This window comes from Corapipo altera, unplaced genomic scaffold (assembly GCF_003945725.1).
Source record: "Corapipo altera isolate COAL_440 unplaced genomic scaffold, ASM394572v1 2b, whole genome shotgun sequence".
In the NCBI taxonomy this organism is placed as follows: domain Eukaryota; kingdom Metazoa; phylum Chordata; class Aves; order Passeriformes; family Pipridae; genus Corapipo; species Corapipo altera.
Genome location: NW_020884874.1, coordinates 27,902,146 through 27,928,878, shown reverse-complemented (window position 1 = coordinate 27,928,878; position 26,733 = coordinate 27,902,146). Strand labels below are relative to the sequence as shown.

Here is a 26,733-nt window from a genome sequence, read left to right as displayed (position 1 = left end):
GCAAGTTCCCCATAAAGCAAGATCTTAGGGAGGCGGTGGTCCTTCATCCTTGAGACGTGCCCTGCCCATCGCAACTGTGTTCTCAGCAACATGGCCTCAATACTTGTGACTGCTGCTTGTTCTAGAACAGATGTATTGGTCACATAATCTGACCAGTGGATGTTTAGGATTGTATGGAGACAGCGTTGATGGAAGCGTTCTAGGAGGCGCAGGTGGTGGCAGTAGATGAACCATGATTCGGAACCATACAAGAGAGTAGACAGCACTATGGCTCTGTAAACACTGATCTTGGTACTTTTCTTCAAGTGTTTATTACACCATACTCTTTTGTGGAGTTTTCCAAAAGCACTATATGCCTTTGCTAACCTGTTGTCTATCTCCCCGTCAATTTTACCATCCGAGGAGATGAGGCTACCTAGGTAATTAAACTGCTGGACTGATTTGAGCTCTGATTGGCCAATGGTGATGTGGGGATGATGGGGGACTTCCTGAGGTGCAGGTTGATGGAGAACTTCTGTCTTCTTTAGGCTGACTTCCAGCCCAAAGAACTCAGCAGTGTCTGCAAAGCAGGATGTTAAATGCTGCAGAGCTGCTTCTGTGTGGGCAACAAGGACGGCGTCATCAGCATAAAGCAGCTCCCAGACAAGATGATTTAAGGTCTTAGTGTGGGCCTTCAGTCGCCTTAGGTTGAATAGGCTTCCATCAGTACGGTATCAAATGTAGATACCGTCCTGATCATCGAGGTCTGCCATGGCCCTTTGGGGCATCATGCTGAAAAAGATTGTGAATAGGGTAGGAGCAAGAACGCAACCTTGTTTCACACCATTCTTAATTAAAAAGGGCTCAGAAAGTGTGTTGCCATATCTGACTTGGCTTGCTGATCCTCACGGAGTGAGATGATCATTTTAAGGAACTTGGGGGGACAACCTAAACGTTCCAAAATCTGCCACAGACCTTTTCTGCTCACAGTATCGAAAGCCTTGGTGATGTCGACAAAGGTTACATAGAGACCTTTGTTCTGTTCCCTACACTTCTCTTGCAGTTGTCTGAGAACAAATACCATGTCTGTGGTACTCCTGTTGGCTCTGAAACCACACGTTCAGGTAGAATTTCTTCTGCTATAGCGGGTATTAGTCTGTTCAAGAGTATTCTTGCCAGGATTTTGCCAGCAATGGAGAGCAGAGTAATACCGTGGTAGTTTGAGCAGTCTGATTTAATTCCTTTCTTCTTTTACAAAGTGATGATGACTGCATCATGAAAGTCTGATGGTAGTTTGCCTAGTTCCCAACAGTGCACCACAGACTCGTGAAATTTGGTGTGGAGTGCAAGGCCCCATGTTTCCAGACTTAGCCCCAGGAGTAGTTAACATATAAATGTAAATTCGTTGTTAAATTATGCCTTTTATCATTTTATTGCTTGTATCAGTGTTCAACCTGTCATTAAAGGGTTCTAAGATGTTAAAAGTCTGGTTACCTTGAAGGTTTTTGAGGGAATTTCAATGGAAAAATGATGACAGCAGTGGTTTTACCAAGGGATAACTGTTAGCATCCACTGTCAATTTTACTTGACTTCTAAAAATATACCTAATTTTAATTTATCTAGAAATTCTTTACCTTTTAATTTATTTATAAGTGTTCAACTTGGTTAGTTTCACTTCTTCCACTTTTTGCCAGTACTGGTACCTCCAGATTGGGAAAAGCCTCGTTGTTTCTTCCAGGAGAAGAGGAGGAAGAAATGAGGGAAATAGGAAGGGCTGAGGTTGCTGCAGGAGTCCTGATAGTCTGGCCTGAGATTTGAAATAATAGTTTCTGTCTTTTAGTAAAGAGGCCAATATATTTAATAGGAGCTAAAAAAGGCAAATTAACTTTGTCATTTTAGTCTACATCCTTCTCCTCTTATCAAATGCATCAATTACTTGATGAATAGAATAGTCACCCTGAAAATGTTCTGTGCTTAAATCTTTAAGGGACCACACTGTCATCAACTTACCAATAGTTTTCTGGGACTTTATATAGAAAGTTCTCAATGAAAACTTGAGATATTCTTTGCCATGTGATGTTTGAAAGCCACTCCATCTTCTGTTCATGTTACATTTTTATGGCTAGTTGTGCTTGAAGTAATGCATAAGAAAGTCAAAGGTATATCCTTCTATGAAAGAGGATGAGCTTAAGTATGTCTTTGAAAGAAAGTGGATTCCAGGTTAGTGCTGTGATTGAGTAACTTCTTGTCCTGTAGTACTGGATTATGTCATTGCTTGGATGGATGGTTTCTGGATTTCACTTAGCTGCTGCAGGGTGCAGAAGTGGGCTACTTGAGAATTATAATTGAATAATGGTCCCAGTTTAGGATGTCCTCTGAGAATTGCAAGCAATTACATTGGCACAGACTGATCGTTTGCTGGTGGATGCAGAAAACAGCCAAAGTCCACACACAGAGCTGAGATCTGCCAGTAGTTTTGTGTTCATTGGTGGATACTTAAGGTCTTGCAGACTGTTGGAAAGTTCAGGACATTAGCTTTGATGCCATTGCCAGATTCTATCTTTAAAAATACTGTAATCAACTGAAACTACAGGAAGGAATTTAGCCTGGTTAGGCTGAAAGTATTTTTTAAGTTGCCAAAGGAGACAACTCCTCACATCTTGTGCACTGGGTCCTGGGCTTCACTGTTGCAGGAGCTTACAGCTGCCAAATGCTTATGTGGACATAATGGGCAACTAGACCAAGCTCCCAAATGAAAAATCCATAAAGGAGTATTAAATCCAAAGACCCCTGGTGGTTTAGGTCAGGAATTCCGAATACAGTAGTGTCCCCTAGCCTACAACCACCTCCCCTCAGGTAATCTATGATGTGTGCTTGCCTCAGCTACCACTCACAGTCCTTGCTGGAGATATTCATAAACTCACTGAATGTCCTGTACTTTAGACTCCTCCTTTGTGGCCATGCTTAGTTTAGCTGTGTTTTAGAAGAGCATGAGTTGGTCTTCAAATACCTTGTTTCCTCTGGTGCCCTCATGGGGGAGTAGCCAGGCTGAGCTTGCATGGAGCTCAGGTATAGCTAATGTGTTTGTGTGACTGTTGGCCAAGGAATGTATGCACTTTTCAGTAAATTGTATGCGCTGAAATATGCTGCGAGGGAGGAGAAGAGAAAGAAAAACAAAACCAGAAACATCCATTCCAGTGGGACATGCTTGAGCATCCAGCAGACACGTCTCTAGCTTGATATGAAAGCATTATGTAATATTTGGAGTCTGATTAAACGACAGAACTCTGTGAAATTGTAACAATTAAAAAACACTGCACGTGATTTTCAATGTTATATTAGGTGTTAGCTAATATTTAGGTTTGGTTAATAAAATGTGAGAGAGGATTGAAAAACTCGTTACAATAACTCCATTGTTGGATTATTTGCTGTTGTTTTGTGCTCTGTTGTCGACCACCTAAGCTGAGAGAAATCTCCTGTCTCCTATTTGTTTTCCTTTCCAGTGATATTGAGATTTCCCGAGCACAGAGTCCAAAAGCTGTTGATGTACTTGCCAAGGAGATAGGATTGCTTACAGATGAAATTGAGATCTATGGCCAAACCAAAGCCAAAGTACGTTTGTCCCTGCTGGAAAGGTTAAAGGATCAGCCAGATGGAAAATATGTTCTAGTTGCTGGGTAAGAATTCACTGTAACATCATTAGTGTCCACTCTTTCCACTCATATTAATATAAACATGCAACTTACATCTTTTTTTTATACACTGCACAAATAAGAATCCTGAATGTTTTCATCTGTGTGTTGCTCTGTTCTGAAAGTGAGCAATTTTGAACTTTTTTGAAGTAACACAGCTTTTCTTCCAAACTGTTATTACTGAAGTAAAGTATATTTTATAAAAGGTAGTTTGTTCTATGATTCTGTGAAATGTTATCTGTTGGTGCATGGAATTTTTCTTACTGTTTTATCAGAATTTTAATTGTTTAACTTGGATATTTAAGGCTGCTTGTATTGTGTCTGTTTATAAACAAATGTTAACAGAAGCTACATGCTAATCTGTTGATATTAACAATAAATACTTTTATATTGAAGAACAGATTACAAAGTTTAAAAAGCCATGTTTTTTCTCTGAAATGTAGACATGTCTCCAGGCAGGCTTATCCTGCTTGCTGTTCCCACGATTGTAGCAAATACTAAGCTCAGCAGGAATTATGCACTTCTCTTCTGAAGAGCTTCGGGTTTTTCTTGAGTTCAGTGACACAATTTTTTCATTCACCTAGTTTACTAAGTGGAAACTTCTACCTGTGAACAAATGTAGGTTTTCATTAATATTTAAATTGCAACGTGTTGTTTATATTCTGCGTTAATCTATATGGTTACTTCCTTTTAAGTAAAACCACTCAGGTTTAAAATACAGTTTTAGGCTAATCCAGAAGGAGAAGGCTGTTCTCAACTGCCTTGATCTACTGATTCCTCACCTCGGCTAGTGTTTCACAAACTGTTTACTTTACTGTCTTCTTGTGGAGACACAGTGGATTTCTGGCACTGTCTGAGATGGAGGCATTGTAGACTGAGAGACCTGATGTTACAAAGCTGAGGCAAGCTATGAAGCTTTCTTCAAAGCTGTGTGATAGAAGTGCAGCATATAAAGATGTTCTTGGGGATGCTGGAGCAGTTAAGAGAAGGAAGTAAATGCTGGTTGAGCTTGGTTTCTTTTGGTAGAGTTTTATTTTGGTTTGGGGTTTTTTTGCTGCATTGGAGAAACAAAAACGTGTTCAGCATTTGGCTGGGTTTGAAGAAAGTTGCTGCCATGTATTTTCATGCTTGTGTTGTCAGTGGCATCAACTGGGCACCATGCTGCAGGCTGAAACAGGCTTCTCTATCAACAAACCTCTCGTAGAAGCAGAGGTTATTTGAAAATGTCTGGAGATGCAAGATAGCACGTTGCAATGCCCCATTCAAGTGGATTTTAGTTGTGTCAGATTGCACACACAAGAGTTTACGTTTCTTCACACTGCTTTGTCTCCCTGTCTTCTACAAAGAAGGTGTCTCAAGCAATTTTTGTCACAGAAGAAAGCCTATATACATGTAGAAGAAATGCAGTTTTGACTAGCAAGATGAGCAGATGGTAACAAATAGAAAACTGTATCTTCTCAAGTTGATATAACATGTACAAATACTGAATGGTGTTTCACAAACAAGTGGCTGAGTTTGGTGCCTACACAACCTGATGATGCAATATGTTGCTATTTTTCACGTCTCTGAAGTCATTGAATCTGGTGGGGTTAGTACAAAGCCACATCTGCTGCAGGAGGAGTGCTATGTAGCAAGGTAGCTATGACAGTCGGAACATTCTTCTGAGAGAGTTCAAAGCTTGACTTCAAAATATTTTACGTATAAAATATACATATAATGTGTGTCTGTATGCTCTCAGCTGTTCTCATTTCCTGAAATAACTGTAGCAGACAACAATGGTGTTAAGAAAAGCAGGGGACTCTATCTGATGAGGAAATGTTCAGTACAATGAAAATCGAGTATCACTGAAGTGTGGAAATCAGGGAGTGAAATAGTATCCTCAGTTACCTTCGTTCTCTACCTGCCAAGGCAAGGTCAACCAAAACCTGCCATTTGGATTATTGTGTTTGTTCACAATAACCAAAGATATTTAGAAGTTCTTTTAGAATGATGCAGTATAGGTCTTCAGAATAAATTTTCAGTGGTTCAGAGGAAACATTTAAGATATATGCTTATACTTCAGGTTATTTGGTCTGGCAGAAATATTTATGATGTATGATGGGAACTTTGCATATGTGAAGGGAGCGTAAAGTGTGTGTGTGTGTATTCAACAAACTACAAAATCTCCAACCTCCATCCATGATGCAGCCAGCAACATTTGAGCCTGTAATTGCACATTTGGGTTTAAATGTTTCACAGTGTCTAGGAATTATAAATATTTGCTGCAAATGCTCTTCTAGTTTATTCCTGATATGCTAGAGACCAAACTTGGTGTTCTGAACAGTGAAATGCAACTAAAATGTACCTCTTTATCTGTAAAGATGACTGTATTTATGGCTTTTTTAAAAGTTGCCACTAACTTCAAAGTCTTTTTTGTTCTTTCTAAATGCAAATGAATATATTTAAGTGCCTCATCCAATACAAACTTGTATGCTGAAAAATTGCAGTTTGATTAACAGATCATGTCACACGAAAATAGGATGAAGACTTTATTTCTTCATAACTTTCATTTTGTTCTGTATAGAGAGCATTTCTTTCACTTTTTTCATTCTTGCTTTTTTATTGTCTCTGTGTTTGGCTTGTTATAGGGCTCGTGTTAAGACACTGTAGGGACAAAGTCATGAGTTACCATGTAGTAATTGGTTCTTGGGCGTTAACTGCCTATATACAGGCTTTTAGTGTGCTAAATAGTATGTTGCTGGATATGTTAACTCAAACTGCCTCCACTTATTGCAAGCTGAGAGCATGCAAATGAATGAAGCTTGTGCATGACCTACTAGCTAAGTTTTGTGCCCAGAGTAACTTAATCATGCATGCAAGAATGTAGATAGCATATTTGCAAACACAATATGAAATTACAGCTAAAATTTGTTAGAGTGTATGTGTTTATATATTGCAACATTTTGTTTCTAAATGCTCTAGTGGTGTGGCTTTTACCAGATAATTCTGGAAACTCATTCACTTCAAAAATGCAAGATGATGAATAATAGAATGTGGGAAAATTATGAAATATGATGCTGCTTTTAGCAAGAAGTGTGCTAGGTTTTGAATGCTGAAAAATTTTAAATCAGTACTTTTTCCCTAGCAGTAATAGATTGTTCTGTGATGAACTACCTTTTCAGTAAGGTAGGAAAATAAATACTGACTTAATGCCTTGTACAAGCAGTATGATGGTAAATACTTTGGGGATACAATTTTCAGATTTGGAATTGCGTTTAACTTCTGAGAGGTATGTATTGGATTGTATTTCTGTTCATTGTGTTTCTTGGGCCACAATGCACTTAAAAGCTAAGAAAAAGGGAAAACATATAATAAAGGAAAAATACAGGGAAGAATAAGAGGGGAAAATAGCCCTCTGTTGATGCACTGAATTGTCTGACAGTCCAAAGCAAAGTCATAGTTGAGACAGTTTGTCAGGTATTCGTCATGTCATTGCACAGCTCCTGATTGGGATTACCTTGGATGAGGCTTTAGCGGCTTTTAAGAGTTTGTAGTTGAGGATTCCTCAGTCTGTTCCTGTCTTTGTTCAGTCATTTTAGCTTCACAGTGATATCTGTACTTTTATATTTGGAAGTTCCAGTTCCACATGAGGATGCCACTGCAGTGGTGTCGTAATGTCACCTCGTTGAGGTGACAGTAGTTGCAACACTTCTGTGCTCAGAACTATATTTCTGACAGTTGTAATCTTGGATGGGATATGTATGTAGGTGGGAACTCAATTGCCCATGGCCTCCATAGGCTGATTTCCATGTGGATCACAGGAATTATGGGCTTATTAAAATCTTTGAAGCTGCTGATACCTACAAGTCTAAGGTAGGAAATTTAAAGAGAATTGTCACATATCCAGTAAAGTTCTCGCTGAAGTCACAACGGCTGGCATAGCCCTTGTGAGGAAGTTATAGAATCTCCCTGTTTGTTTATTTTCTCTTTGGGAGACCTCATGTAGCTTTCCCACAGAAACAGCTCTGCTGTAAGCTAATGTGATGTATAACAAACAAACAAAGTCTGCATATTCTTATCTTTGTTTTGGTATACATAAAGAGAGAAGGCTTTCAGTGTTATGGAAAACTTACTTTGCCAAGGAGCTGATGACTGCTTGGTAGGTGGCAAAGTAAGTTTTAAGGAGGAAAATGATGGTGGGGTTTCTATGTTTTGATTGAAAACATTAAGAAATTTGAAGAATAATGCAAGTGGCTGTAAAAGTCTCTTGAAATTCATTAAAATTTACTGCATTTTAAAGAAGATTTCTCCTGGAAATCTTGCACAACTGAGCTAAAGTTAGCCATTGGCCGTTATAATTTTATACCAATGTGAGTGAGTGACCTAAGCTACAGGAGTGTAGGTTCTGTAGTGTAGCCAGCAAAAATATTTCAGTGTCCACAAAACAGCTTAAGTTGATTATTGTATTTATAAAAACTGATCAAAGTAGACCAGGTACAAAAGGAAAGATGTGTTAAATAAGCATTCCAAGGGAAATTGTTGGAATAAAATTTTCTTATAATTTCAGACTTTTGTTTTGTTTTTCTTTTAACTAATATTTAAAGCTGAGGTTTAGAGCTGGTGCAGAGTATATCAGTGCACTGGAAATTCAGCGGAGGCAAGATCTCTTCCTGTCAGTTTAATCAATGAGCAATGGTGTGTTTCTCTTTTTGGTTTTTGGAAAAAGATCTGTCTTACAGAAAATTCACAGGGCTTTCTGGCTCATTTTACCTAGTCATTTTAGAATAGGCCAGTCAAGTTACAAGAGCGTTTTAGTAATGTTGCACTTGATTGTGTGTTATCTTCTGTGACAAATAGATACTATCCTTCATGCTACTACCAACATGCCTTCTTGGTTATGTATTTGTCTATTCTAATTTGTCTATCCTTTCCTTTACTGGATAGGAGGCTGTATCTTTGATTTGACTTGTTTCATAAGAGTTGTAAAGAGTCCCTGCCTTGCTGTGAATGCCCGGTCAGCCACCTGCCATGTTTTGAGCTGCAACTGAGTAAATAATTTAGTGATGGTGTCTCTGAATTCTCTTGAATGTGAGCTTCGTGTGTCTGATACTCAGAAATAGAGGTAGCCACCAATAGGAAGCATTGCAAGTACAAGTTGTTCTGTTAGTAAAATAGACATTGTGTGCACTGAGTTTTTGGGGTTTGTGTAAAGTTCTTTACTGGTAACTTCCAGTAAACAATTATAGGTGACTCTTTCATAGTAGAATAGTTTGCTTTTTGGTGTTTTGCTTTTGTTACTTTTCCTTTTTGTTTTGTTGTTATTGTTTTCAAATAATTAATAGCTAAATAGTTTTTACTTTCTTAAGTCTTTGAGTGCAGTAATGCCTCAGGATTACTCATAAATCTGGCTTTAATCTGGAATAAGAGGATCAAGTAAATGAGATGGGGACAATAGACGAAAATTAATGAGATAGTAGGAGAACAAGGGGTAAGGAGAAACTATGCTAAGAATTATTTGAATGAGTTTTGGGAAACCAGTGTTAGAACAGTAGTCAGAAGAGTGAAACTGGTAGCAAAAGTGAGTTAACCTGGCTGTGGTGCTCTGAAAGACGCATGTTTGTACAAAAGTAAGAATTCTAGGACAAAAAAGAGATGGCAAAAATAGCAATGGAAAAACTGGAAGCTACTGTTGTGGCAACAGTAAAACCCTGAGGGCTCCCTGTCCTGACAATGTAGAGATTAAAAGTATCCATTCTTCTAGGAACTGCAAACTTGAAAGTAAAAGAAATTAAGTAGGCTTCTATGCTACTGCAGTAGATCAGAAGGAAATAAGAAGTCCAAGTACAGATAAAAGACGACAGGGACCACTTTTGAGAGCGGATAAAAGATATGCTCCAATTCTCCCACCTTTTGTTGGCTCTACACGAGTATTTTGCTAAAATTCTGTGAATTCCTTTTTAAGTCAAAGGAATGCCATTCTAGGATGTTGAAATAGCCTGGATATTAAGTTATTGACAATGTTTTAGAGTTTGATGGTTGGTGAACACAATGTTATAAATGTGGAAAAAAATTACTAAAACCAAATGCCCACATTAAGTAACCCATGTAATACATGGTCATATAAGAGCAGTTCAAGGTGAAGAGTCTTAGTTCAGGGATTCTCTTATAGATGTACTAAACTCCATTGATTTCGCTGGAACTTTAGTTAAAACACTACTTTTCTAAATAGGAAATTCTTTTCCTAGAACAGTATAAAGTTGTTAATTTGGCTTGCCTCCTGTTGCCCAAATTTTTCCAGACATACCTAACAAAGGTTTCTTTTTAAAAAAAAAAAAAAAAAAACAAAACCCTGGATCTGATGTTGCTGTAAAAGATAGATTTGTGAAAAGTTAATGTTTCTCATCTGTTTACATTTGTGGGACAAAGAATGACTTTTGCCAATCTGTGAACTTACTGAACTAAACTGAATCTTATGATTATGCTAATACTTTTATGCCATTTGAATTGTGATCTGAGGCTAGCAATATCTTGGAAAAATTACTGGTTGGGAAAGGAAGTGTTTCTAATTAGATCTAGATGTTTTAGCTCAAATTTTGAAGAGGTCATAGGATAAGGGTTCCCCTTTCACTACGATGTGTGTGCATGCTTGTATTTCCTTAGGAATGAACATTAATTCTTAACATCAGCTTCACCAAAGTACTTCTCTGCAGGTAGAGAAGGCAGCAAAGATACAAATGGTTACACTTTGCCATACAGTAGGATTTGTGAAAATGATGTGAGTGCAAAAAGGACTGGGGTGGGGCTTTTGTCTTTTGCCAGTCAGAAAAAGAAATGCTGTGCCTAAAATGAATCATCTGAATGCATTTTGGAGATGTGTTCATACTTCAACGAGGAAAAACAGAAAGAGGAGTAAAACCCTAGCACCCCTACACAATTTTAACATCATCATGGCTGGGCTTGGCAAACGAAGATTTAGGAAGGCTCTATCCACGTTTGTTACAAGCGCGCTGGTGCCTAATGAGGCCAATACGAGATAGACATATCTGATTGCAAAAAACACAGCAGAAAGACTCCTTAGGTGGTATATTCTGCAAGACACGATTCTTTCTGCGTTGTCTTTTTTCCTCGAGAGTGATCCTGCGTGTGTTCTCAAAGGAAACAGCAGCGTTATAGATGGTGTGTCTCCAGGCCTCCCAATTTGAGGCCAGAGTAGACCAGTTATGTTGATCAAATCAAGAAATTTTAATACGGATCATAAACAAATGTGATGATGTTGGAAGCAGGAAGAACATCACTTAAACTGAGATGTCTCTCATTCATTGAAGGCTGATAAGTTTTCTACTTGCAAAATCAGCTGTCATTGTCCCTTCATTAAAGGGGCAGGAATCGAGTGTTCTCTGGGGACAAGAATACAGTGGAGGTTAGAGTCTTTGATTTGAGATTGAATATCTTTCTAAAATTCTGTTCAATTTGGTCTAGATGTGGGAGCTGTAGCAACGATGCTTTTGAGCTTTTGTGTGGACTATGATTGTCATTGTCCCTTATCGCCCTGAAATCTGCAAAATTATCATGAAACTCAAGTGTAAAATAAATCATGTTAAGTTGAATATAGTGAATTTTGTGTCCTGTTTTATTTGAAAGGCAATTGATCTGTCATTGTTGAGGGTTATGATGACATGGAAGCTGGAGAGGGATAGTTGAGCTCTACAAACGAAAGTGTTGGTTATTTAATTTACAATATTCTATTATTTCATTCAAAGTTTGAGCAGTGGAAATAAAAGATCTCATGCATTACTACAGAAGAGTATTAATACATGTTTAGAGTATTGTGATGGATGGTTTGTTAATGAAAGTGGTGAGATTTTTGTGCTGTAATAAAAATGTCTAAATTCAATATATTCTTTTTAGAACTTTTGCCAAAATAATCTTCTCTTTTTCTGCTATCATAGTAAATTACTTAAATAGAAGACACATGTATATTAGCATTTCAGCTTGAGCTAGGGGCTAACATTGTGGCAGTATTTTTGTGAAGATAAAGTAATCTTATTGAAATTTGCTGTACAAATATTCTTCATTGAAATCAAAAGCTTTAGGTTCAAATATCCTTAGCCAGGCTGACATCAGCAAAGAATTTGATTAATCTTTTTTCTTGTTTTTCCAGAATAACCCCTACACCCCTAGGAGAGGGGAAAAGCACAGTCACAGTTGGTCTCGTTCAGGCACTTACTGCACACCTTAAAATTAATTCCTTTGCTTGTCTGAGACAACCTTCTCAAGGACCTACATTTGGAGTTAAAGGTACCTAACATTTGCAGAACCTATGACCTCTTTCAGATTAAAAGGAAATACTGCTTTTTTGTTTTTTCTTTTATTTCTTCTCTTTTAATTTCCTGATTACTTACTTCGGTGGATTGCCCGAGTGGTAGTATATTTGATTTTTTAATATGTATGTAACTAATAGCTAAAGGTGTCTTGCACACAACTTCCTGTGCAAGGTTCATATTTATGTTCATGCACTCAACGTGTATTGATAATGCAGATAAAGCCCAAACGTAATGAATTAGCCAGGAGGAATTTTGTGTGAGTACACACCCTTCCAGCCACCCCTCTACTTGGAGACTCTCTAAATATGTTCATAAATGTTATTGTTTAATTATTCCTTGAGGAAGAGTCAGTACTGGATATTTCCAGTCAATACAACGAAATCAGCAGTTGTGCATATGGTTCAGCTGTGTCAGCATCATATATGTGGCTAGGTCTGAACTTCTTCTTTCTGTTCTCCTGAGCTGTCACCTCTAATCGTGGCCTGCTGCCTTTTTGCCTAGAAACCCTGAGGCCTGAGGGCCAGGTAAGACCAAGCCAGATTTCAAGCCTGTCTTCAATGCTGATAGGAAGTAATGCAATCCTTTTTTTTTGCCATTTCTCAGCTGAAATTGGTGCCTAACAGGCACTCCCCATCTGCTCTACTTTGCTTTGCTGAAGTTTAAGTTAAAAAGTTTGATTTCAGCTGGAAGGCTCCTGGTGCTTGGTGCTTCTCAGCTAAGACTGGTGCATGTGAGTGCTTTAATCCCTCCACTCAACGTGTGCATAGGCTACAGCAGATTTCTTTGCCTGTACCCTGAGAGGCAGGGGGAAGGAGCACTCAGGTGAGGGTGTGAAGATTTCATTCAGAAGCAGTTCTTGCTTGTGACTGCTATGTCTTTCCACCCAAGAGCTGCATGTGCATGACTGTGCCCTAAATCTGGGCAAGAGCAGAGAGTAGCCCTTATGTAGCCAAAGCCTGCACCAGCCATCACATGTAGGCTTTCATTTCAGATCTAGAATTCCCTTTTTACTATCTGCTGAAAGAAAGCCAGCAAGATTAAGGAAATCCCGTTTATTTGAGAACATCACTGGTCTTTTTTGATAGAAATAAAAATACTGAAAATATGTCATCAACACTGTATGTTTCACTTTGTTTGTTTAAAGATGAGGGGTTTTTTTTCAAAACCAGTGGGAGTCTGATGAGACCATATGCTTTCCTGTACAGGTGGAGCAGCTGGTGGTGGATACGCTCAAGTGATCCCCATGGAGGAGGTGAGACAGCCTCAACTTGCATTTTGTGATACAGTTTAAGGAGCATGATGGTATTCAGTTGAAGGTCTGACTTGATGATTTTGGAGGTCTTTTCCAACCTTAATGATTTTGTGATATTCACAGTGCTTATTTGGAAATGTGTAACAGTTTCACCCTAAGAGAAGTCAAGGGCTTGCGTTGGTTGCTGTCCCTACTCCTCCACAGTAGGCTCTGAAGTGTCATTAAAACTGACTTTCTGACTTCCTCTGTCAGATTCATAGAAATACAGTACCTATGTAACACAAGTTTTAATTTAATCTAAGATGCTGATTTTGGAGTTTTCCATAAAGCTTTGTTGGTCAAACAGTGTCGTGCCTGTGAGGTTATAAGCTGTTCTGCAGCTAGCAGAAAGCTGACATACCAAAAGCCCCAAAGCCAGCATGCTTGGTGTGCTCTGGGGGAGATTCAGCAGTAATCTACACCTCTGGTCCAGGTCAAATAGTAATTACCAGCAATAAACTGATTTAGTATTAATTATGTGACACTGTAGCCCTTGACTTCTCATTCTTTAATCATTTAGCAAAGAATGAAGATGTTTGTGGCTTTGTTTGACTAAGCTTAGGGTAGTTTACCACATACTCAGGTGGGAACAAGTCCTTCATATAGCTCAGTGTGTTTTCAGCCTGGAAATATGTAATCTACACAAAGAGGTGACTAATCAGGTCTGCAACCTCAAGCAGATTGCTGCTGCTAATTTGTCTGAAATTCATAAATTAAATTAAATGTTTTCTTATAGAAAGATCTTGTTGCTTTCACCTTCTAGTTCAATCTTCATTTGACTGGAGACATTCATGCTATAACTGCTGCAAATAATTTGCTGGCTGCTGCTATTGATGCTAGGATCTTACATGAAAACACTCAGTCTGATAAGGTGAGAATTATTTTCTCATATCCACATGACATTTTTTCTTCTTGGTTTTTCAATAAACTGCATTTCAAAGCAAAACAACTTGTTTATATTTTTATATTTTCACCATATGAACAGGAACTGTTGCTGAAGCCATTCTATGTTCTGCTGTGAAATTTTCCTTACAGAATACATTTTTCTGGCAAATGACTATCATAAGGTAGTCTTTAAGATAAGGATCTTATGCCCAGAATATTTACAACTATTTCAGACTGTACTAAATATTGTTATTAAGGATGTGTTCCCTATATATAATATTATACTTTTCAATAATTTGTAAACTCCACTTAAAATTACAAATTACTCTTCTGATGTGTAGTTGGATATGATGTACCTTAAGAAGAAGGAGTTGTGGGGAAAAATAAACTTTCCCTCTGCTAAATCTATTGTGACCTTAACACAAATGCTAACTTGAGTCTTCAAAGGGAAGGAAGAAAGAAAGGAAGGAGCCTCTTCTTTCTGGCTGCAGTGTTAAAACTGAGCAGGGTTGTCATATTCCCTTTACTTGGTACAACACAAGCGTGCACTTTGGCCAGTTTGCAAATGTTGATTATAGTTTGAATAACTTGGGCCTTGGCCAAGTTTTGAGAGGTTCCCAATTTCAAAATTTTTAATTTTTTTTTTTTTGGTAAAACACAGAAACCTAGTAATTTTTGGTAATTGGATTTTAGACATAGAGATTTTTCAGAAGCCTTCCACCTTATCAGAATTGATTTTTAAATGGCTAACCAGAAGTCCACAACTTATGTGGTTGGAAAATTCTTACTGAAATTAGGTGGAATAAATTTGGAAAGAATTAGCTTTTTATAACTTTTTCTTTCATTAACTTCTTGTGTGTTTTTTCTAGTCTTTGTATAATAGGCTGGTTCCAGTAGTTAATGGCGTGAGAGGATTTTCTGCTATTCAGCTTGCCCGTCTGAGAGTAAGTTGTTAATGCAGTCTCTCCTCAATTATAATTATATGTATATATATAAAATTATATACATTCTCTCTTCATAAAATGGATTCTCTTACACAACTTGTTTAAAATTATTTGATGTATGGGGCTGAGTTTATATCAACCCTCATGAATTTATCAAATCCAGACTTTTTCTGAAAGCAACATCTTTGGAGTAATAGGATCTGGGCCTGATGTTATTTTCATAACTAACATTTTTGCTATTCTTTTCTCCTGAAGTAAACCAGTAATGTTTTTAAATGCTGTGTCTTTTCTGATGAAATATTAAAGTTAGAGGTTTTAAAATACTTTTCCTATTATGGTAGAGTCACGTTTGAAAGCTGACGTTCTTTGGTTTTGCAATATTTTCTGGTTTTAAAATTTATTATAGCATATACTTCTGGGGTTTTATTGATGTCAATTTGACAGTGTACTTCGTTCAAGTGGTAGAAGTACATTTGTACATATAGTGTATTTTTGCATCCCATATTGCTTCCTAAATGCCTCCGGAAGAGCTTCCTGTGCAATTCATGTATGAATAACATATCTGGATTTGAGAATGCCATTCTGATAAATACCTAGAGAGCAAAACAGTCCACTAGCTTAGGAGAAAGAGAATTTGAACCCCTTAAATATAACCCTTAAGGACAGCTTCAGTCTTCTGTGTCCAATTTCATGTTTGTTTTTGGCTTATAACTCCTGACTGGTGTTGTTTCAGAGTCATTGGATGGCAATGGACAGCTGCCATGTGCACGCGTGGTATTGGGGTGTGGAAAGGGGGATGGAGGTAGTACCAGCTTCTGTTTTGGGAAGGGAGGAAAAGAAAGTTCTCATAACATTGTAAGCTTTTGTGCTGCTCAACTGAATATCAGTAAACTAAAATGTGGATGATACCTGCTTGACTCTAAAGCAGAGTCCCTCTCACAGATTGTTCTATCAGAATTTTGGAGTGTTTTCATTTTGTCCTCATTTACACTGTTACAGGCAACAGGTTAGGGAAGGAGGGGAAGTGTTTCTGTTACTCATGACATACTAGTTATCTCTGCATTTGAAATGGATTTCTCTCTTCATATTACCTGCAACTAAGTAAAAAATAGTTTGACTTTATAACATTCAAATACATGCATCATAATTTCCAGTATAACTGACTTATTTTACTGTGAATGATTCTTAGTGTAATGATTCCTTATATCTAAAAAAAAGTCCATTGTAAAAAAAAAAATCTTTATGGGATGGGATTACATTTTTTTGAAAGAGGATTATTAAGATTGAAACTCCTCACTTACATGTGTGGGGTTGATAAGCCAGAGGAGCTATACCATTTAAAGCAAATAAGGCATTTCACTGTACTTCTTTAATTTGTTTTGTGTGTAGAAGCTGGGAATAAACAAGACTGATCCTGAGACTTTAACAGAAGAGGAGATCAGCAAATTTGCACGCCTTGATATTGACCCATCTACCATAACATGGCAAAGAGGTATGTAGTCAGAAAGCCTCACTTCAGCTTGGATTTGATAGCTTATTTCTTATTTTGCTTAATATTACCTGAATCAGAGTTGTTTCTGCTCTCTGACTGTAAGAATAACCAATTTGCAAGTGTGAAACATAGGTGCATAGCAAATGTGAGTGTAGTGTATTGCTCTAAACTTGGCCAAATATCTGCAGTAACTCAAGAGACTTTGCTAAAATTCTGAAATACAGGTTTCTTTAAAAGTTTAAATTCATCCCTGGTCTCTCTCACATTAGGTAATACATCTTCAAACATAAGGAAGTGTCTTTTCTGTGCATTTTACAAATCCTAGCCATTCTTTTAATAACTGTATCTATTATGGTTTTAGATTATTTGTAATTACTCTTCTTAATTTTGGTCCCTCTTCCTCTCCAGCTCAACAGCCTGGGTAGCTCGAGAGACTAAATAGGCTTAAGGGATTATGTGTTTTTCTTATTTTTGAAGTGTCTTGAGTTGTTTGCTTCATTAGGAAGAAGAGCTAAAAGATGTGGTAAAGTTGCCAAACAAACTGATATCCACCCTTAGGCAACTCCCTCTGCTTTTTCCAGTTTTAGTGCTGGGTCAAATTTCAGTGTTTACCTCAACTTCTGTATCTGTCTTTTTCTTTTTTAAGGAAGTAAATGATGCATAAAGTTCTGAGCTAAATACCACTGAATTTTATTTTCCTCCTTAGTTCTCAAACACTGAAGTTATTAGTTCAAAAATTACTGTTAAACGGAATGTATTGTGATGCTTAGAGAAAAAGGTGAATCTGTTGAGAAGGGAGGAGTCTCGGTCATGCTTTACTGTGCCCTTCGTGTGCATGTCATCTCAAACTTGGGATATTTTTCTCAAAATAATTCTGGGGATGTGGCATAAGATGTTTTTTATTAGTCACACAGTGTGTCTGGAAGAGACCTGTATTAGGGTGAAGGAGTAATATAAATATTTAATGTAATATGACTCGTTTTTATCAGCATGGGTTTGGGAGGAGGCAAAATTGCTCAACAGCTGTTAGCCTCAAGTGAGTTATTTAATTCATCTCAAACAATGTTAGTGGAATTTCTATTCCACAAAGCTTTATATGATGTATATACCTTAAACATTTCAGAAAAAAAAATACTGGCTTTAGGAATGTTTTAGATAACTTGGAAAATGTTTTATTTAGGACTGTTTCCATAGTCCATATGTCTGTGAAGCTTGTTACGTACCAGGGAATTTGTGGGGAAGAAGAGTAAGCTATCAGATTTTCTGAAAATTAATTTTAATCAGGACCTGTTTCCATAGAAATGTCACAAACTTAAAGTTCATTGTCATCTTATACTAACTTGAACACGTACAACATGCTGAAAAGCACGAAAGCTTCCCCTTACTTACCCTTCCCCTGGTATTTGGATTCTGTTTACATTTCTAGAGAATAAAGAGTTGGATACATTAAACCTAACACTTGTTTGAAAATAAACTTTTGTGAAACATTTGCTTTGGGTAAAGAAAGAGGGAAAATTTAGAGAAGGAAAAATTGCTTTTGTGGCAAAACAAGTTGTTTCTTATTTTATCACTACTTAGTGCAGTTATTGGAATCTTCTTGGAGAATGAATGACCACAGTGAGAAAGTAAGTATATCCCAGTGACCAGAAGGAGTTGCAGGGGCAGTTACAATTCACGGTAAGGATGTTCAGGTTACATGATTTCACTAGGAAGGACCAGATAAAAAGCAGCCCACTGGCTGTCCAGGCTGGTGGGAAGGCTAGTTCCTGCCTTCAGCAGTGCCTGGGTAGGCAGGAAAGACACTTAAGTCTGCTTAAGGCTGCTTGTGAGACTGAGCTTCCTAAGAGGAGAAGGGAAAAGTTTGTGCTTGAGAGATTAACTTGCCATATGCCTTCATGGTGGCATATGGTATCACAGCTTGGTACAAAGCTACGGCTTCCATGTCCCAGGCTCTGTCCTGTAATTTCTGCCAGTATTGTAGTATTTTAGAGTATGACTGTATATAAATAGAAACCAAACTGAGTTAGCTGAATCTGTGTTGCACCATCCCTTAAATGGAATTCCTGAAGAAATTAGAGGCCTAAATACCATGTAGTGGAAAGAAGGCATGTATGGTATTTACAACTGCCCCAAGAGAAATGTCCAGGAAGGGGGGAAGTGCCTTAAACCTTGTTTTTCTTCCAGCTCACTCGCAACCCTGAATTGGGGTTGAGTAAGATTGAGATTCAAAGTCCCTCTTGTTCTTGGGTGATTATGTCATCCTTTTCTGTACAGACAAATTTGTTAATTTCTAAAAGCAGTGGAAGGAGCTGATTTGCACAGACCTTGAGTACAGAGAACTTCTCTCGAGGTTCCTTGATTCTCTGCTTATAGATGAACACAAGTCAGTCTTTTAGCAGATGTAGATTTGAATGCCAAGCTACAGGCTGAACTGTTTAAAAGTGTCTTCCCCCTTTATTTTAGGGTTGGCGCAAATTGAAACATTTCTAGGACTACAGAGCCTGTAAGAAAGAAAGACTCTATTTTTGCGTTCTGTAGGGATTGACATGCCTTCTTGTCCTATCACTACATGCCCTTGTAAAAAGTCCCTCTCCAGTTTTCTTGTAGACCCCTTTAAGTAATGGAAATTGCTACAAGGTCTCCCTGGAGCCTTCTCCAGGCTGAACAGTGTCGACTCTCTCAGCATGTCTGCATAACACAGGTGCTCCATCCCTCTGGTCATCTTCATGGCCCTCCTCTGGACTCGCTCCAACAGGTCCACCTCCTTCTAATGTAGGGGGCCCAGAGCTGGACTCAGTGCTACAGGTAGGGTCTCACAAGGGCACAGTAAAGGGGGAGAATCACATCCCTCAACCTGCTGGCTATGCTGGTTTTGATGCAGCCCAGGATACTGAGTGGTCCATCTGTCAAATCCACTTCAGAGACAATGATATTATGCAGGACATCCTCCTAATGTTTCTTCCTAGGAAGCATCCTGATCAGTTCTCAGCAGATGAGAGCTCTTCGATTATTCTCAGTCCTTCCTTTTGGCTACTACAAAGGCAGGTTTGAAGTTGAGTGTTGTAAGTGCAGAATTGGAGAACTTGGCTTGCGATGATTGTTAGTGAAGTTTGCAATTCCGCAAGATGATTTGGACATGCCCTTGCAACACCAAAAGTGTTTCCAGGTTAGAAATACAATTGTCTGAAATTGAAGTTGTATTAAATAGCAGATGGTTTATCTTGACAGTTGAAAAAAAAAATCTTCCTTTGAATGCAGTGCAACTCAATGTGGAGTTAGTTACTGTGATGTGTATGAAAGAGACTTGTCTAGAAGAAACAATCTGACAACATAATCATCCTTTAAAAGAGAAACAGACCAAGTCTAACCTACAACATGCAGTCTTAAAATCAATTCCTAACAAGTCAGTGATGAGGCACATGATTTGAAGTAGGTCTGGTGCATTGTATTGACTGAGGTTTATCTTATGTAGGTAAAATATTGTTGTATGTTAGAATATTAAGAACCTGTTACCTCCAAATACTGTTCAAATAAATTGTACTTGAGTTGTTTCAACCTGTCATCTAATAGTGTCAACTAGAAGGGAGAAAACCAAGTCAGTGTCCACACGTAGGAGTGAGGCTGGCTGGTTACACAGTTTGAGTATGAAGCTGTATGGTTACACAGTTTGAGTAGTTGAATCTTACATGTATAGCAAGAGGTATGTCTTGAAAAACCCAGGTCCCCAAGTCCTTGTTAACATGTTCTGCTTTTCCTATTCCCTTATTTCAGTGGTGGATACAAATGACAGATTCCTGCGCAAAATAACAATTGGACAGGCAAGTACAGAGAAAGGATTTGTCCGTCAGGTATGTAAAGGCAGTTACTAGATCACATTCTGAACACTTTGCTTTAGAGGCTGAGAGATGTTTCTGCAATTCTTTCAGCATACTTTGAATTGTAATGTTAACATCTGTTGCTGTTCTGTAGTAATCTTGCAGTGAAACTGATTATGTCAGAGTAACTGAGTCTGAAGTTTCAGAAACAGAAACCAATGCATATTCCTCAATGTGTTGAAAGCACTTGAAAAAATTGCATATGTTAGGGGCTTAACATTGTCCTATGACTATAAGAGGTGCCTTTATGCCCTCATAAGGTTGATTTGATTGATTTTTCTTACTTTTTTTAAGTCTCTCTAAGACTATATGTAGGATACTTGTAATTTAAATTACATTTAAATTGAATGTTAAAAATAATTTTAAAATTAGCTTTTTATTCAGAGTTTTCATTTCCCTCTCATGCATCTCAGCTTTAGAATCTAAACTGTAAGAACCTTGAGCATGTGCTTGCTTTTACTATGTGGGCTTTAAGGGATAGTTCAGCAAATGAGTATATGCATACTTTTCGTTGGTGTAAAAAGCTAACCTATGTTACTGTCTAAAAACTTCTGGAAATTTATTGAAGAACTTACTGATAAATTGAAAGCCAGATTTTTCTAACACCATCTGAAGAAGTATTCTGGTGTCATGTAGATAAATCCTTTTCTGAAACAGTAAAGTATGGGATAGCAGTGTCAGGTGGAACAAACTCGTTGTGACCGTATTGAGTTGCTCCTAATTCGATGAAGATCTTGTAATCTAATATTCTGGATCATGAAACTCATGAGGGTTTGCTGTTTTGATGTGAATAGCTCTTGTGGCAGAGATAAGGCTTTCACGCATTTTGGAAATCCTAGCTTTAATTTTTCTTTATCATTTCAGACCTCTTCTAGGCCTTGTGCCTAAATAGAGACCAAAACATAGTGCTATTTTTTTTGCTCATCTCAGCAGGTAAAGCAGTCAAATTGGAGAGAACAACTTCAAAGAGGAATCGTAAAATCCTAGAGTGGTTGGGGTTGGAAGGGACCTTAAAGATCATCTAGTTCCAACCCCTTTGCCATAAGCAGGGACAACTTCCGCTAGAAATACCTGCTTGTTTTGATTTTGAACACATAGAATAGAAATTTTTCTGTCTATAGCTTACAGGAAACTCAGTATTAGCTAATACTCTTGTCTGATAATGGGCTTGGACTACAAAATATTATACTTGGTATGAGTTCCTTCAACACCTGAGGCCTTTTCATACATTTAGATTTGTTTCAGTGACTCAATGTGATTATAAGCTTTAAGCCAGGTTTTGCCAGCCTTATTGTGCAGCATTTTTACTATCTAAGGAGTCTTACCACCTAAGGAGTCTTTCTGTTGTGCCTTTTGCAACCGGACATGCCTATCTCGTATTGGCTTTTTCAACCACCAACGCGCTTGCAACAAACGTGGGTAGAGCCCTTCCCAAATCTTCGTTCGCAAAGCCCAGCCATGATGATGATGATGTGCAGCATTTTACCACCATAATTGTACTGCTGAGTTAAACGTGGGCTATTTTATTAATGAGTTCTAGTTTACATATGGCTGTCAAATGTTACTTCTGTACTGTTTGGGCTAAAATTAATGCTTTCAATATTGATATGTTGGACTAATGCATATCCATTCACATTTTAACATGGACTTAGTGACTCAAGAAATAGTTAACAGTTAGGCAAACTCATTTCAGAGCCTAGCCAGAGATCCAGAGAAAACAGGACTTCATAGTTAACAGATGCATTTTATAAATATTTGGGGTGATGTTCTAGCACTCCTAAAATCAATTACACCTGTGTAAAATGGCAACGCACAGCAGGCACAAAAGTCTGAATTTTAATGAACAGGGATGCTGTGGTTTCTAAAGAGTATTACATGACTGATGCCCTTGATCCTGCAATTGAATCCATGTGGGTGGATCCTTTCATCAATAGAAAACTGACTTTACAGCTAAGGCTTCTGTCAGCACTTCATAGGCGTCTAAAGGTTATTAGAGTTAAAATAGCACCTGCTACCACTGGGTTTTGTGCCTGTTTTTTCCATTAAATTTTATGTCACTCTTTGAGCATCTACTTGGGATTGTTTTTCCCATCCTTTTAGGTTTATATAGAATCAATGATTATAAAAACTTTTAGGGGGGGTCCTGATAAAGATAGACTATGTTCATGCAGGTTGGGCATAGATTTTTCAGGCTTATTTCTTGTCTTACATATGCTACAATGACTTACTGAGGACATTCTCTACTTCAGAAAAGATAGTAGTATCCATCATCACAATGCCAACAATGTTCATTGCATATAGAACTGCTTCCAGAGAATACAGAAAATCTACTTTGTAACTTCAGCATTTCATTTGAATCCCAAACTGAAATTTACTTTTCTTTTCTGTGGTATGTATGTCTCCCTGCCTGTGCCCAATACAGAAAAGTGATCAGGTATCTTCAGAAGTTTTAACTAAACATACAGGTACATATAGGTCAGCCTGAACAGGGATGCTCTGGGCTGTCAAGACAAAATCTAAAAGCGGGAACATAGGTTAAAAAAGGGCAGAAGCTCTTAAAGCAAATGGATAGGAGTGGTGGATATATGTTGAACAATTCTATATGTAGGTGCTTCTTAGAAACAGGCAAAGCCCTCAATTTAAACAGATTCCTCTGGTAATAGTCAGACACATGTATAGGATGCATCTGGTAGAGGTCTAACAGAAACAGTCCTGGGGCTTTTTTCTTACATAGATAGCAGTAGGATGTCAACGACTAAATTTTTGTATAGACTTTAATTGTTAGAGATTGAAAGATTGCTAAAGAAATTGCAGTTCTTGATCCATGCCAACATTGCTTTCCTGTCATGCAATACATTAGTGACTTTTCCTTTCTTCTCTGTTTATATTCTGACAGCATGCGACCTGAGCTTGACTAATAGTAAATTAGCACAAATACTACTATTGTATACTGTAAGTTCTTAAAGAAAAATAAATACTATTGCTTATCATATAAGTACTGAAATGCTGCACAGGATGAATATATATCTACAAGAGTAATAGAACTGATGCCACATATAGTTCTTGGCATTTTTTAACTTCTGTATTTGTTCACTGAGAAAAAAAAAATGGGGCAGAGATATATATCTAACATTTTCATAGGTCAAGCACAAGACCTAGCAGTGTAGACTCTAAATTTTGAGTCTATGTAGAAAAAAAATGATCAAATGTAACAAGAATGTTTTTGAAACCAGAATAAAAAGCTTTTGGAGATCGTTACAGGGGAAAAAAATAGTTAAAACAAAACAAAAAAAACCCTGTAAAATGCTTTGTTCATGCCTGTAAAGCTCAAAACACATATGGTGATTTTCTTTTTTTACCACACGAAAAAAATCTTGGTCCTTCAGGGAGCTTCTCTAAGGATAATGTGAGGCAAGGGGCTAAGCAGTCTGATAGACTGCTCCTCAAGTAAATGGAGTGTTATGGAGAACATTAATGAGGGAATATAAGATGTGTGAAGTTCACAGAATCATACAATATCCTGAGCTGAAAGGGACCCATTGAAGTCCAGCTATTGACCCTGCACAGGACAACCCCAAGAGTCACACCATGTCCCTGAAAGGATCATCCAAATGCTTCTTGATTTCTGGAAGGCTAGGTGCTGTGACCACTTCCCTGGGGAACCTGTTCCAGTACCCAACCACCCTCTGGGTGAAATATCTTCCTACTATAAAACCTAAACTTCCCCTGACACAATTTCAGGCCATTCCCTCGGATCCTGTCACTGGCCACCACAGAAAAGAGATCAGTACCTGTCCCTCCTCTTCCCCTCACAAGGAAGTTGTAACTGCAATGAGGTCTCCCCGCAGTCTCCTCTTCTCCAGACTGAACAGACCAAGTGACCTCAGCCTCTCCTCATACAGCTTCCCCTCAAGGCCCTTCACCATCTTTGTTACCCTCTTTCAGACACTCTCTGATAGCTTAATATCTTTGCTATACTGTGGTGCCCAAACCTGCACACAATATTCCAGCTGAGGCCACACCAGTGCAGAGCAGAGCAGGACAATCCCCACCCTTGACTGACTGGTGATGCTTTGCCTGATGCCCCCCCGGACACGGTTGGCCCTCCTGGCTGCCAGGGCACTGCTGACTCCCATTTGACTTGCTGTCGATCGGGACTCCGAGGTCCCTTTCCATGACACTGCTTTCCAGCATCTCATTCCTCAGTCTGTATGTACAAGTTACTGTAGTCTGAGTAATCTCAAAAGCTGTAGGTTACAATTTAGAACTTGTTTGAATTCCAATGTGAAATTTATCTTTCCTGAATTTATTCCGGATGACCCCCTGTGAGTATTTAAGGTGACTGTGATTTGATTCTTGATTCTCATTTCTACTTTACAGACTCAGTTTGATATTGCTGTTGCAAGTGAAATTATGGCCATCCTGGCGCTTACCACCAGCCTTCAAGATATGAAAGAGAGACTGGGGAAAATGGTGGTGGCTAATGGCAAGAAAGGAGAACCGGTTACAACGGAGGATTTGGTATGTTCAGTGCTGTAGAGACCTGTGAATAACCTCAGATGTGTTTGTTTTGCCTCTTGAATCATTAAAAAGGCAGGTGCATGCCAAGGATTTTGCTTTGAACAGCACAGTCAGATATCAAAGAAAGATCATCTTCTGGACCAAAACCTGCTTGCAATGAGAACAAGATGTAGAACTCATTTCTGCAACTCTGGTAACATCTGATTCAGGAAGTCTCTGGTCTCCATAACCTACTTGGATCGTTTTCTGCAATTCTTAAGGCAAACAGCTTTGGTGCTGGAGGGAGTCGAAGTGCAGATTCTTATTTGAGAGAGCTGATAATGTTTGCTACTGTGCTTGAGGAGTCTGCTCAGATGTTGCAATGATAGTTACCACGTTGAATGCCTATACCACTAAATCAGAATGGAAACAAGCTGTTCTTAATTCAAAGGTTGCTCATATTGCTTAGGTTAACTCTTTAGATCAATAAATTTTTGGTTTTTTTCTTCCTTACCTTCATTAGTTGCTGTTTCCTCATTTCCTACTTAAGTTTCTGAAAGAAGTCAGTATGTTTTTTCTTTAAATCACATTCTAGCCCTTGTAGCCAGGCTGTGAGTCATTGAACAGTGGCTGGAGGCTCACACGTGGTTGTGTATGGCTGGTTCTGGTGCAGCCAGTTAACATTTGCAATCAACTGTATGCCAGGAGTAGTCTTATGCCAGCCCATTGGTAATGGCTACTGGTATTGCACAGACAATGTGTATTTTTTCCTGTTTTTACCTTTTTTGTGAACATCTACACAAAACTGTATTTTTAGAATGAGTAAAGTAATGAGTATCTTGTCTTGTCAGCAAAGATAGCAAATCCACAACTCAGGGACACCTTCACAACCTTAATGGATTCCATTTTAATAAGGAAATGAAAAAGTAGTATTTAGCTTGTGGGATTAAAAATAAGGTTAAAAATTTCTGAGTAAAGTCATAGTTAAAATTCAAAGCAAATCAACTATTCTCAGTTATGCAGGAGATGTGAAGAACTACATATAACATTCCAGCTGTTGATGTGTTGCTTTTCCTTTTTATTTGTATTACTTTGTCTTGGCCAAATTGAGGGGAGTGGAAATCAGTTACGTTATAAGGCATATGCATAATTCAGTGTTAGAATTAAAACTGCATTTGAAATGCATGTCCTTTATCTTGACACTGCTTTTGTATAAAGAAGTATTTAAGATATATATGTTTAATATATTAATACTGCAAAATATTTAACCTGCCTTCAACCACTTAATGCTAATCAGCATTTGCTTTTCTGTAGAGGGAAAAGAACTTTAAAAATTTTTCACAGTGTCCCTAAAATGAAAGTAGGGCTCAGCAAAATGTCTGCTACTAATTTGGTTTTCTTTGGCCTTTTTTAAAACAAACTTTCTATGCTTAGCATCTCAATAATTTGATAGTGTTACTTGTGCTGAACATGTGTTTCTAGTTGTTCTTTAAAGCAGTGTTCTGTATTATACAACAGAAGAACTGCACAGGAAAAAAAAATCATCACAATCTGAAGGATATATGTTATGAGCATCTGCACTATGCTGCTGCTTTCTAATTCTTCTGGACAGTCTCCAATACCATGCACAGGGAGGACTTGGGTGCATGTCATGATTGTGCAGTGCAGAAACTCCAACTCCTTTGTTCTGCAGTGTGTTACAAATGAGTATGAGAACTATGGGAATAATAGGAACATGATATAATGATTAAGGCCCTTTGGAGAACTGAATT

The 26,733-nt window shown here is 38.1% G+C and overlaps 1 protein-coding gene across 3 annotated transcripts in view; it reads left to right on the top strand.

The window, feature by feature from the left end:
• The window catches only part of MTHFD1L (methylenetetrahydrofolate dehydrogenase (NADP+ dependent) 1 like), a 142,876-nt gene that overhangs the window by 17,575 nt on the left and 98,568 nt on the right, over positions 1-26,733 (top strand). Inside the window, exons 1-8 of one of the 3 annotated variants that reach the window (XM_027634036.1) lie at positions 11,914-11,948; positions 12,476-12,498; positions 13,180-13,226; positions 14,029-14,136; positions 15,020-15,094; positions 16,484-16,586; positions 20,358-20,434; positions 24,842-24,982. In XM_027634036.1, the coding sequence (XP_027489837.1) occupies positions 13,218-13,226; positions 14,029-14,136; positions 15,020-15,094; positions 16,484-16,586; positions 20,358-20,434; positions 24,842-24,982 (513 nt within the window). In that variant the 5' untranslated portion in view covers positions 11,914-11,948; positions 12,476-12,498; positions 13,180-13,217. Of the gene's footprint in view, positions 1-3,482; positions 3,657-11,811; positions 11,949-12,475; positions 12,499-12,577; positions 12,705-13,179; positions 13,227-14,028; positions 14,137-15,019; positions 15,095-16,483; positions 16,587-20,357; positions 20,435-24,841; positions 24,983-26,733 lie in introns of those variants that run through there. The other 2 variants (XM_027634035.1, XM_027634034.1) reach the window with 2 other exon arrangements.